This window comes from Orussus abietinus, unplaced genomic scaffold, assembly GCF_000612105.2.
Source record: "Orussus abietinus isolate OABI.00-Male unplaced genomic scaffold, Oabi_2.0 scaffold62, whole genome shotgun sequence".
Taxonomy (NCBI): Eukaryota; Metazoa; Arthropoda; class Insecta; order Hymenoptera; family Orussidae; genus Orussus; species Orussus abietinus.
Genome location: NW_019394299.1, coordinates 277782 through 289692, shown reverse-complemented (window position 1 = coordinate 289692; position 11911 = coordinate 277782). Strand labels below are relative to the sequence as shown.

General features: G+C 44.7%; 1 protein-coding gene across 1 annotated transcript; it reads right to left on the bottom strand.

Annotated features, from left to right (window-relative positions):
* Positions 1-3391: 3391 nt before the first annotated feature.
* On the bottom strand, positions 3392-8561 carry LOC105698420 (forkhead box protein C2-B-like). The gene is made up of 3 exons (XM_012422659.1): positions 8343-8561; positions 5631-6220; positions 3392-3854 (listed from the first exon to the last, which is right to left on the bottom strand). The coding sequence occupies exons 1-3, from the start codon at positions 8559-8561 to the stop codon at positions 3392-3394; spliced, it is 1272 nt and encodes a 423-aa protein (XP_012278082.1).
* Positions 8562-11911: the final 3350 nt, after the last annotated feature.

The following is an 11911-nucleotide window of genomic DNA, read 5'->3' as shown; positions in this document are numbered from 1 at the left end:
TCGCCGTGTTTCCAGGGCGGAGTATCGCTGCATCGGCTGCTAACAACGATTACCGATTGACCGAGGCTCGCTCCAGAAAAAGATCTGCACCAAAGCCCGTGCCGCTCCCTGGCGAACCGTTTCTTTACCCTGGGTCTCCTCTTTTATTAATCTCACGACTACACCCTCGAGGAACCGTTCCGCCGGGGTGATTCGATCCGTCGAAGCTTCTTCTGGTTCCCGACCCTCGCCCAGAAGAACGAGTCCTCCCTGTCGCAAGGATTTTCTCAGCGATCTTTTTTTCCCCCCTCGCCAAGTCGTTGCTTAATTACGATACCTCAACCTTACCGACTGTTCTTAAATCACCATGAGAAAAAGAATTAGTTCTAACGATTAGTAACCGATATATCGTTGCCTGAATCATTTACAATTGCAAGAAACAATTGTTTCGTCGAGAAGAAAAATTCATGTCCGTTTAAACAGATTTTATTTAGTTAACCTTCGGCAGATTTTGTCGCAGAATGTTGTCGTCGGGATGCATATTTCCTTCAAGTAGACCAACTTTCTTTCTTTATCTTTCTTATTGCACCGCAATGAAATTCCGGATTCTTGTCGAATAAAAATTATTCACGGCAGGATTAAGGTGTCGCAATTTTGAAAGTAAGAGAGATGGATCGATCGGAAGAGGAGGTGGAAATATAGAAAGTCAGATGACAAAGTAGGACTATGGTAGGGCTGGAATTCATAATTCATAATTCGTAGGTCTATTGACTTTGGTAAGCGTCATAGTTGTCGGGCCTCGTTTCAATGAATGTTGTATTTAAGGTGGACGTTTCGAATTCAAAGGAGGATTCTTTGATAAATGAAGCCGGGCGAGAAACGCGAGGCGAGACGACGCCATACGTAAAGGTACGGTAGTAAGTCGGTAAGGAAGATAGGGACAAAAACTGGAAGAGGGCGGGCTCTTCTGACGAGCTGGTAACTGGCTGTGAATAATTTAATATTCCATCTCCTCCCCTACCTTTTCCTCTCTCCCTCTCTCTCGCTCTTGAAATTTTTTTTTCCTCTTTTGACCCGTATCTCACGGCCCTCTGAATGCCGTGCCTCCAGTTTTTATTCTCCTCTCGCTCGATTAATTTAAGGCCCAACAACCGAGGTCCCGATCCCCGGTCCTGGACTTCTTGAGAAATGATCTACTTCTCTCTTCCTGCCATTGTCATCCAGCCCATGGACCCGAGCGAATTCGAATACTCGCCGACAACGACGAAAGTACCCGGAATAAAAAAGTCGAACCGATTATTTCAATAAATTTAGATACTCCAAAAATTTCCGGACACGTTTCTAAAGATTCAGCCAATAATTCCGAAGTTCACCTCATGTGACGATAACAGGTATAATTTATCGGCTGTGTAAACCTGGAATCCAGTTTCAGGCAAAAACAAAATTAACAGGCTTATTGGAATGTTTCCGTGATGTAGACGATTGTGTCATGTTGAGTTTTGTTTGCGGCATTTCATTATAAAACCAGAGCTGTTCAAAAAGATAAACAAATTCCGAAATCGTGGAAATTTGAATTTTCGATTCTAATGGGTTCTCTGACGTTAGGAAAATTCAAAGCCTCCCAGAACCTTGAAAACGATAAAATGACCATTTTCAAGATTTTCCTCCATGGCTTAGTTCTTGAAGTGGCTTGCATTAATTTACGCAAGTTAATCGCGGGAGTGTTTATGCTCAGAATTTTTTGGGACCGATAGCAGTAGTCCTTGGCAGTGAACAAAATTGAAGTTCAAAACGTTAAAATCTACCCTTTCACTATTTTTATGATCTTTTTTTCTATGGCTCAAGGTTCAAGCAGGTCATTTTCAGAATTTGTTTATTTTTTTTTACAGCTCTGGTTTTTGTAAAAAAAAGGTACAAACAAAACTCAACATACCAGAAACGTCTACATCACAGAAATATTCCAACAAGCCTGTTAATTTTGTTTGTGCGTCAAACTGGATTCCAGGTTCACACAGCCTAATTTCTCCCATTACGAAAGGGACTCGATCTAAGAAGTTTTTTCACTAGGTTCTTCAATTACAATTAATCATTATTCGCATCCATCTTTGTATTCCGACATCCATTTTCGCAGATGCGTTATTCTCTCGTTCTTGACGTTTCGGAAAATTGGCATTCGACGTTTCGAAAAGAAAACCAAATTGTCCGCGTCCTCGTGGAACAACATGTAGCCCATCTTTGGCCAACAATTGTATTGAATTCTCTTTTATTTCCGAGTCTAAGCTCAGAAATAAAAATAAGCCCTTATCTATCGGTGCGAACGATTCGATGGTGATTTAAAAGGAGGACGCGTTACTCGAGTCCATTCGAATACGTGTCGTGTCGAAGAGGCTGAAGCGATCTGTCATTTCCTCCGTCGGCACCTTTGACAGGCTAAGTACAGACATTTACAGCCGCCACGGACGAACGGGTTTACAGCTGCGAACCAGAGGCCGCGGTTCCGCGTACGCGGGAGCTCCTTGTAATGAATACAAAGCGCAATTTCCGTCTGGAAAACTCGGAGACCGCCTCGGCACTAAAACCTGAAAAAGCGATTATCTTTCCGTTACCGCGCGGAGCATAAGTGCGAGTACATTAGTACACGCGTGTGCTCGTATTTGCGCGCACGTTGAGACATTCGGCGCTGCCAAAGCGTTTCCCTTTTCCTGGGCGAGGCCTTCTCGAGTCCCCATTGGCTGCCAACTTCTGGATGCCCCTCTCCCATTGGCGGCCACAGGCGAATATACGCACCCCGGGCTCGTAAAAAGTACATTTGCGGAGTCGCACGCCTCTGAAGCGCACCGAGAAAATGCCATTAAACGCCGCCTTTACGAGCGCATTGTGCGGCTTTACCGCTAAGTAACGATAATTGATATCGCGCAGTGTGTCCGGACGCTGCGCCTGGGAATTCAGGCTGCGGGGTATTAGTTTTAACCTAAAATGGGTAAAGCCATGGGTTTAATGGGTAGAAAGGTGATGGTTAATTTAAATATGCTCGTACTGCTTCTAGGTTCCTAATGGAGTGTACAGATTCCACCGTGTCCATATCAGGACGGCGCAAGAGTCGGCTGGTGGATAATAATCCCACTAAAGTATGTCTAACGTTATTCCTCATTTAATTACTCTTTAAATACAGAAGGTATGAAGCCATAAATACATAACTGCAGAGGAAGGGTGGCGAGAATCGCTCTCTGTCTTTCGACCTCTGTCGAGCTTCTACTCGGTGCATCGTAGGAACCGATTTATTTATGAGTGACGCATACGTCATGGCAATGTGAAAAATGAGGAGATGTGCACGAAGTTGTTCCCTGAATTTATCACATTGCCTAAAATATGAATATTAACAAGGGGTATCAACAATGTCTAGGTCGCTTTGTTACGTCGAGGCGAGGTCCTTGCAGGCGCCAGGGAGGAAGGACAACGCAGGGACCACGTCTCGCTCTGAAATTGAATTCGAGGGTGCATCCAGGACTCTGGGGGATGAAATCGGTGTTGGGGCCGAGGAAACGGGCGGCAAAGTCGGCAGGACACTCCCGCAAAAGGGCGACTCCAGGATACCCGGATATCCTGCGTACAATCCGTACAAAGGCGAGGTTGTTCCGGAGCCGCAGGCTCCAGTAGCAGAAAAGATCTTTCCCGGTTGTTGAAGGATCGTGTGCGACGCGAACAAATTCGCCGTGGCCAATGCGGTTGCATACACTGCAGCTGCTTGATGCAGGTCCAGGGGATATGCAATGGGGTTGGTTAAGTCGGATGCATAAAGTGCTCCGTTGTACCAGGGCGACAAGCTGATCGACGTCGAACCAGGGTGCAGTGAGCTGGAGATCACGCTGGTGTCTCTGAAATATAAATTCCCGGTGCATTAAGAGAGGAAAAAAAAGTTGGAATTAAGGTGAAGTGAAACCCCCTTCAAATCAGTCGATTCGAATACAACACTTTTTCTTAACGGTATTAGACCAAACTGTCCGAAACTTCTAAGCTAAGAATTGTCCTGACACATTCGTAATTTGGATTTTTGGAAAATATTTTTTAACTTAGCCCAGACCAGAAACCAAAATGGCATCGAGCTCTCATATTTCGATCAATATGCAATTATCAAAGGCTCTGATATGAGAAACTAAAGGGTCAGGACAATTTTACGACAATTTAGAACACTCTGGTAATCGATAAACTTGCATTTCAACGGGATAAAGGCAAAAAAAATGTTGTATGCGGTTCTATGCTAAAACGATGGGGATACGAGGTCTCGGAATGAAAATTTAATTGAACTGGAAATCACAGATGGCGCAGGGTGTCCCTCTATAGTTAATTAGGGCCCCAGAAGCACGAATCCAGAGGATTTTTGGAGTTTCACTTCGATTTCTTGATATTTATTGTACGAAAACGACAGGGGGAGTATGCCATTTGGTACAATATCCAATATAATTCGATACAGCTATCAATATAAAAATAAACGTCGGCAACGTAGGCATTTAGAAAAATCTTCTTTATCGACGTCGATCAAGTTCCTCGGTGTGTTTCACTTCACCTTAAGGTGATATGAAAGTGGCGTCAAAGAGGTATCGTTTATTAAGCTTTTCTCCAAACTGAGTGTACCAAATCGGCTCAAACTTGACAATGGGAATACGGAGGCTATAAGAAAGGTCCTGAAACCCAAGAAATTTCAATTTTATGATAATTTGTTTATAGCTATTTTCAACAATTTTAATAACAAATGAAATTTCGCGAGTTTCAGGACCTACCTCATGGTCTCTTTATTCGCGTGGTAAAATTTGAAACAAATTGGTACACCCAATTCGGAGAAAAGTTTCATGAACGATTGACTCTTAAGATGCCCTTAAGACGGCATAAAAGCGACTCGTGAAAAGTAACGTTTTGTGGTGAAATTTCAAACAATTCGGTACAAGAACAATTGTATGTACGATTTAATCCGAAGATACCATTTTCATGGCACCTTAATTATCAACGCTACGGGCTTGGATAATGATGTAAGATTGACTTTAGAATTCGTAAGGTTATTCTTTCCGACATTGTGTCGTCGTATCTCTGTTGGGACTGATGTTCATTTCACGGCTCGTATAGTGGTAATGTGTAACAGTATTTTTTTTCTCAAGGTGCAGGGACACAATCCATCCACGGGGAGAAATGAAACGCCGATTTTTAGAACCGTGCTCGAGTAGAATGGAGTAACCAGGCCGTCGATAAAAACTGTTATGTTTGCAGTTAACCGTGCAATCACGGGGAGATTTCAGAGCGCCATTTCTGGAGTGCGCCGAGCACTCTTTTTCCGAGCACTTTTTGCCGCGGTCGAGTAACGATTAACATACTCGGCTTGTAAAGGGATCTGGGGGCTATCAAACGAGAGATCATTACCGTACACTTTAAACGTTATTTTTGAAACAGGTGGCATTTCGTGTCAGGCATCGCGCCATCTTGCACTCTAGAATCAGTCACGTCGCGGATTAAATGTCGAGATTAAAATCTGAAATTCTTTGTGCCATGCGTCGCGCCATCTTGCGCACTTTGTAATCATACGCGATACGATCTAAACCTCGAGATGACAAAATCCAGATCATAAATGTCTTTCCATAAATATTCTCATTAATTATCCTCACCTAGAGGGCTCACTGCTGGACCCACTCGTCTCGATTATGCTCTCGATATTGAACGATTTCTGAGCGAGATTTAGCGGCTTTGGTTTTTTTGGCACCAGACTGACCTCTGCCTCTTTTCTGTCCAGGTTTGACGTCAATGGAAGTCCTGAAGGAGGGTCTTCCTTATTAAAAGACATCTTGTCCACCCCGAGTCGCCGATCGGCGGTCATGGTGGAAGTGTTCGCCAGGATTCGATGATCCTTCATCGAAAATTGGGAGTGCAAGCTGGTCAGGGTCGACGTGGCTCCCAGGAAATCCAGCTGGCTTTGGGTCAGATCGGCTGGCTGGTACTGGGAATGCTGGTCCAGGCGATGCTGGGGATACAAGTTGGACCCCTCCAAACGGGGCAGACATTCCGTCAGGGAATCGCTGTGGCCTGCAGCGATTCTCGCAGCGGTTTCCGCCAAAGCTTGACTTTCCTCTTTTGCACCTTTCGGCAGCTTGAAACGCTTCCTTCGACGCAGGAAAGATCCATTTTCGAACATGGAAAGCGCCGCAGGATGCAGGGCCCAGTATGCACCTTTCCCTGGGGTATGAGGCCCCCTGGGCACCTGGAAGGACACATGGGAAAAAAGGTCATTTTTCGCGCCATTTTTAGAATAACTACCTTTACAACAAGTTACAACAATCAACTCAATGCAGTACACAAAATTTCAGTTGCAACATCATGCTTATCATAATTTGTTTACATAGTTAATATCCCTTGAATGTAATTATTTAGCCGTGGATGGAACCGTTGGTAAGGTGAGAATTATCGTTCGATGTGATTGGATTCATTATTTCTGGGCACCTGGAAGGACACATGGGAAAAAGGGTCATTTTTCACGCCATTTTTAGAACGACTACCTTGCCAACAAGTTCCGACAATCAACTTAATGCAGTACACTAAATTCCAGTTGCAACGTCATGCTTATCATAATTTGTTTACATAATTAATATTCCTTGAATGTAATTATTTAGCTGTGGATGGAACCGTTGGTAAGGTTACAATTATCGTTCGATGTGATCGGATTCATTATTTCTGGGCACTTGGAAGGACACATGGGAAAAAAGGTCATTTTTCGCGCCATTTTTAGAACGACTACCTTGCCAACAAGTTACGACAATCAGTTGCAACGTCATGCTTATCATAATTTGTTTACATAGTTAATATCCTTTGAATGTAATTATTTAACCGTGGATCGAACCGTTGGTAAGGTTACAATCATCGTTCGATGCGATCGGATTCATTATTTCTGTGGCGAGAGTCATCGCTGCAATAATCGTTACCAAATTATTCATATTCCGGCCAGGGAAACGAAGTCGAAAAACTAATCGGAAGTGAATACGGAAACGGCACATTTCTCTTATTTCCACCGTCATTTGCATAAGTCAAGACTTACGAATTACACAGATTACCGGGGTCCGAGGGTCGCGCAAGACTTGCGTGATTGAAATTCGGCCGGCTATTGAATTTCGTTCTCATGTAAGGTTACCTGCTATTTGCATATTTTCGTTTCCCGAACACGACACCGCACTTCGTTTCAAGTCACGCAGCGCGGCCAATTATCTCCGCAATGGCGTCATTAAATCCGGCGCGTTTAACGAGCGGAATGTCTCTCGAAGATCGAAAGGGCCTTCGCGTCTATTGCGGAGGTAATGGAAATCGAGAAAATAAATACATCATTATCCATTTAACGAGTTTAAAAAATAAATATTATTCCCAACGCGTGCGCAACTTCCTCCCGTAATGCTCGGAAGAATGGCGCGTAATTGGTTCGATTTATCAGCCGAGTGATAACGCGATCATCGCAAATGTACCAAACCGCAACCCTGTCCCTGATATCAGCGGGGAGCATCTCGAGTGACAGCGAATATCTGATTCCCTGCTTCCAGCAAATTATAGCTTTCCAATTGCCTTTTTAATAAAAGGAAATAATTTGCATGCAACTCGTAGCACGCGGAGATCTGGTTTTAATTGCACTCCGCTAATTGTGTGCTTCAATTAATTCCTCGCCATAAATCATGCGCCCAGGGGTATTAATATTATCAGGGGGGACATGTAATTATCTTATCGCCAATAGCGATCGATATCACCCAGCCGATCGTTCAATGATAATTTTTTACAGGTTGTATATTCGCAGCCTCTGCTCGCACTTCGAACTGTCCTCAAAAACGTCCATCGAAGAAAGAAAAAGAAATACGACGGCAGCGCAAATGCTGGTTCGCATAAATTGCCGGATTTTTGCGGCCCCTTCAATTAATCTAGTAATTGATTGCCGTGGAAATGTACTTTAGATCGAAAGGTGAGCAACAGAGTCCGATTAATCGAGCCCGGCTTGTATATCAAGGGTGATCGTATCTAATTTGCTTTTTAATTCATCGTGACAAGAGGCGCACGTGTTGGAGACACTTTTTACTTTGCCCCCCCTTTTTTTTTATTTTCGTGTATTAGCATGGTCGTTACGGTACAGATTTTAATAGCTTTTCTGACGATGAAGTATTGCACGTCGATGCAAGAAACAATACTTTCTCCAACGTGGAGTCGCCTTGACGTCGCTGGGCGGGTAAAGCGCCCTTTGGTTCTTAAATTCTAAAATTTGCCATGTCGGTTGAAAACGAAAAAATGAATAATTCATGGCAGAAACACGAAGTTTGATAGTATCGATACCCGCTGCATCGATTCTCGCGTACCTTGATGAAGCAGTCGTTAAAGGAAAGATTGTGCCTGAGCGAGTTCTGCCAGCGCCGGGTGTCCCGTCGGTAATACGGGAACCTGTCGGCGATAAATCGGTAAATCTCGGCCAAAGGGAGCATCTTCTCCCTGGAGGACCAGATCGCCATGGCGGTGAGAGAGATGTACGAGTAGGGCGGCTTCTGCTCGCCATAAGACTCGCGCGAAGGTCTTGGCATCCTTTCCGCGAGTCGGCAGGACTCGGCCCCGAACCCACCTAGTCCTGCACGCCGAGGTCTGCAGGAAACAGGCGCCCTCCTTACCGACGCCCTCCGCAAGTTCGACCCTTATCCCACGTGACGTACCGGAGTCGTCGATCTACCGGTCTTTCAAGGTTCATGCTCTACCCTCCACTGGCACCCTTCGAGTCCCGATTAAGGTAGCGAGACACCGAGGTCCGCGGAGCCGCGTACGGCGCGCGAGTCGGCGTCCACCTCGCGATTTATTATCCACCCTGCGTCCACACCCGACGTTCAAACCCCGAAATTTCCGCTGCGGCGGCTACAGCTAGAGTGAACTATCGCGCCTCTGCATCCTAAAATCATCGGCGCCGCGAATTACGCACTACAGGCCCTCGAAAACCTCCCGCGGGACTTACTCTCGCCGGATCACGTGACGCGCAAGTGTTCGCCCAGACCTCGACGCGTTGACACTTCGAGTGGGCGATCAGCGCCGACTTGGCACTGAGTCCTCGATATTCGGTTTCTCTTTCGCCCCGGGAGGCAGCGACGCGTGCACCGGGGGTGCCTCGGACGGGGCACTAGGTCCACGCCGATGCGTTTGCGCCGCGGCGGCGCTCGTTTCCCTGCAGCTGATGCAACGGGGAGCTCTCCGAGCGGATTCGTCGCCTCGGCGAGAAGTCCAGCCCACGTCGTCCGCAAACCAGACCGAGTAACGACGTCGGCCACTCCGCAGGGGTACGGCCTACGAGAGGGGCCGACTCTCCCCGAGGACCGCCCTTCTTCTCCCAGGACTGGAATAATCATCCCGGGAGCCATGCACCCCAGTCCACGCAGGTGCAAGAACGCCTTTTACAAACTCAATTTTATCCAAATTAATGACATACAGTATTGTCATCATTTTCACGACTTTCACGATTTTCCTAATTTTTACAAGTACCCATGAAGCTCTCGGAAACTCTCTCTCAAGTGCACGTGCACTCAAAAATCCGTACTCGTACCTCACTCTCGGAGTTAAAGGACATTCAATTTACATAAAATTTCAAAATATTGATAAAACTTTCCTTCAAACTAGGTGCACCAAATAATTTGAGACTTCAGCACGTGATTACAGAGGTCCTAAGATAGAACGCGACGCTCATGAAATTTCCTTTTTCAAGTACAAATTTTGTTATGTATCCAACACTAGAACTAAGGACACATACGTTTGAAAAATGAAATTTCATGAGTATCGTGTTCTTCCTTAGGGCCTCCATAATCACGTGTTAAGGTGAAGTAAAACACGTCGAGGAACTTTATCGACATCGATAAAGAAGATTTTTCTAAATGCCTACGTTGCCGACATTCGTTTATATATTGACTGCGTCGAATTATATTGGATATTGTACCAAATGGCATACTCCACCTGTCGCTTCCGTACAATAAATATCAAGAAATCGAAGTAAAACTCCAGAAATCCTCTGGATTCGTGCTTCTGGGGCCCTAATTGACCGCAGAGGGACCCCCTGCGCCATCTGTGATTTCCAGGTCAATTAAATTTTCACTCCGAGACCTTGTATCCTCATCGTTTTAGCATAGAAGCGCATACAATACTTTCTTTGCCTTTATCCCTTTCAAATTCGAGTTTATCGATTACCAGAGAGTTCTAAATTGTCGTAAAATTGTCCTGACCCTTTCGTTTCTCGTATCAGAGCCTTCTATAATTGTATATTGATCGAAATATGAGAGTTCGACGCCATTTTGGTTCTGGTTTGGGCTAAGATAAAAAATTTTTCCCAATAATCCAAATTTTAAATGTGTCAGGACAATTCTTAAATAATCAGGAGTGATGTGTCAAAGTTTCGGACAGTTTGGTCTAGTACCATTAAAAAAAAATGTCACCTTAAGGTGAAGTGACACCCCCTTCAAATCAGTCAATTCGAATACAACATTTTTTTTAATGGTATTAGACCAAACTATCCAAAACTTTGACACATCACTCCTGATCATCTAAGAATTGTCCTGACACATTCAAAATTTGGATTTTTGGGAAAAATTTTTTATCTTAGCCCAAACCAGAACCAAAATGGCGTCGAGCTCTCATATTTCGATCAATATACAATTATCGAAGGCTCTGATATGAGAATCGAAAGGGTCAGGACAATTTTACAACAATTTAGAACACTCTGGTAATCGATAAACTCGACTTTGAACGGAATAAAGGCAAAGAAAGTGTTGTATGCACTTCTATGCTAAAACGATGGGGATACGAGGTCTCGGAGGGAAAATTTAATTGACATGGAAATCACAGATGGCGCAAGGGGTCCCTGTGCGGTCAATTAGGGCCCCAGAAAGCATGCATCCAGAGGATTTCTGGAGTTTTACTTCGATTTCTTGATATTTATTGTACAAAAACGACACGTGGAGTATGCCATTTGATACAATACCCAATATAATTCGACACAACTGTCAATATAAAAACGAACGTCGGCAACGTAGGCATTTAGAAAAATCTTCTTTATCGACGTTGATCAAGTTCCTCGACGTGTTTAACTTCACCTTAAAGTTTCCATCGATTCGGTATACCCTGTTTGGAGAAAAGTTCTGTAAACATTTTGACGGTTTGGTGTGTGTGTGTGTATATATGACACTTTTAAATGACCTTAAACGTGTATTTTAATTCTTAAAGCAAGGTATAAGGACGAGGCAAAGTAAACTTGGAGAGACATAACGAGATTTTCAAGGCACGCCCCTGAAGTTTGCTGCACTCGCTCGGCCCCCGGGCGGCGCGTTTTCCGTTTCCTCTCCTTTTCCCCTCTTCGCTCCCTCTCTCTCTCTCCCTCTCTCTTTCTGTCGAGCGTGAGCGAGTTTGCGTCTCGGCGCGGCGGCCGTCAGCCGAGGAGCCGCACGGGGTGGTATCGATCAATCCGGTAATTTGACGGTTCGCCATACCGTAATGCCATAATAGGTTGCTGATGGGCATTGTCGGTTGCCGGCTCGCCAGGCCGCGCACTCTCTCTCGCCGTTCGACGGTTTATTATTAGACGCCGCCGATTACGGAACATTAGGCATCCGGACGCCGAACGCGACCCTCTGCCTAGCGATTCGTCTCGACTCCTTATCGAGCATCGGAATACGATAAAGCACGCTCTCCTCGTTTTCTTAACACCAAAGAGAACCGAAAAGCTGTTTAACTCAAAGAAATACGCAATGATACAACAAAAACAATAAACAAACATAATGCCAATTTTTCCTCTCAATAATATCAATGTTTCTTGCTATTGTATGCGATTCAGGCAACGATATATATTCGTTTCAGTTAACTATTCACTTTTTCTAAGTTTGTTCGCGTTGTCTGCACTTTCTACATT

What these genes read in the sequence shown, in the direction of transcription:
- LOC105698420 (XM_012422659.1), bottom strand. Translation starts at nt 8,561, where the DNA reads ATGCCAAGACCTTCGCGCGAGTCTTATGGCGAGCAGAAGCCGCCCTAC. An exon ending in TTAACGACTGCTTCATCAAG is followed by an intron (nt 6,221 to 8,342) that starts GTACGCGAGAAT and finishes GTGTCCTTCCAG; the next exon opens with GTGCCCAGGGGGCCTCATAC. An exon ending in TCCAGCAGTGAGCCCTCTAG is followed by an intron (nt 3,855 to 5,630) that starts GTGAGGATAATT and finishes TTTATATTTCAG; the next exon opens with AGACACCAGCGTGATCTCCA.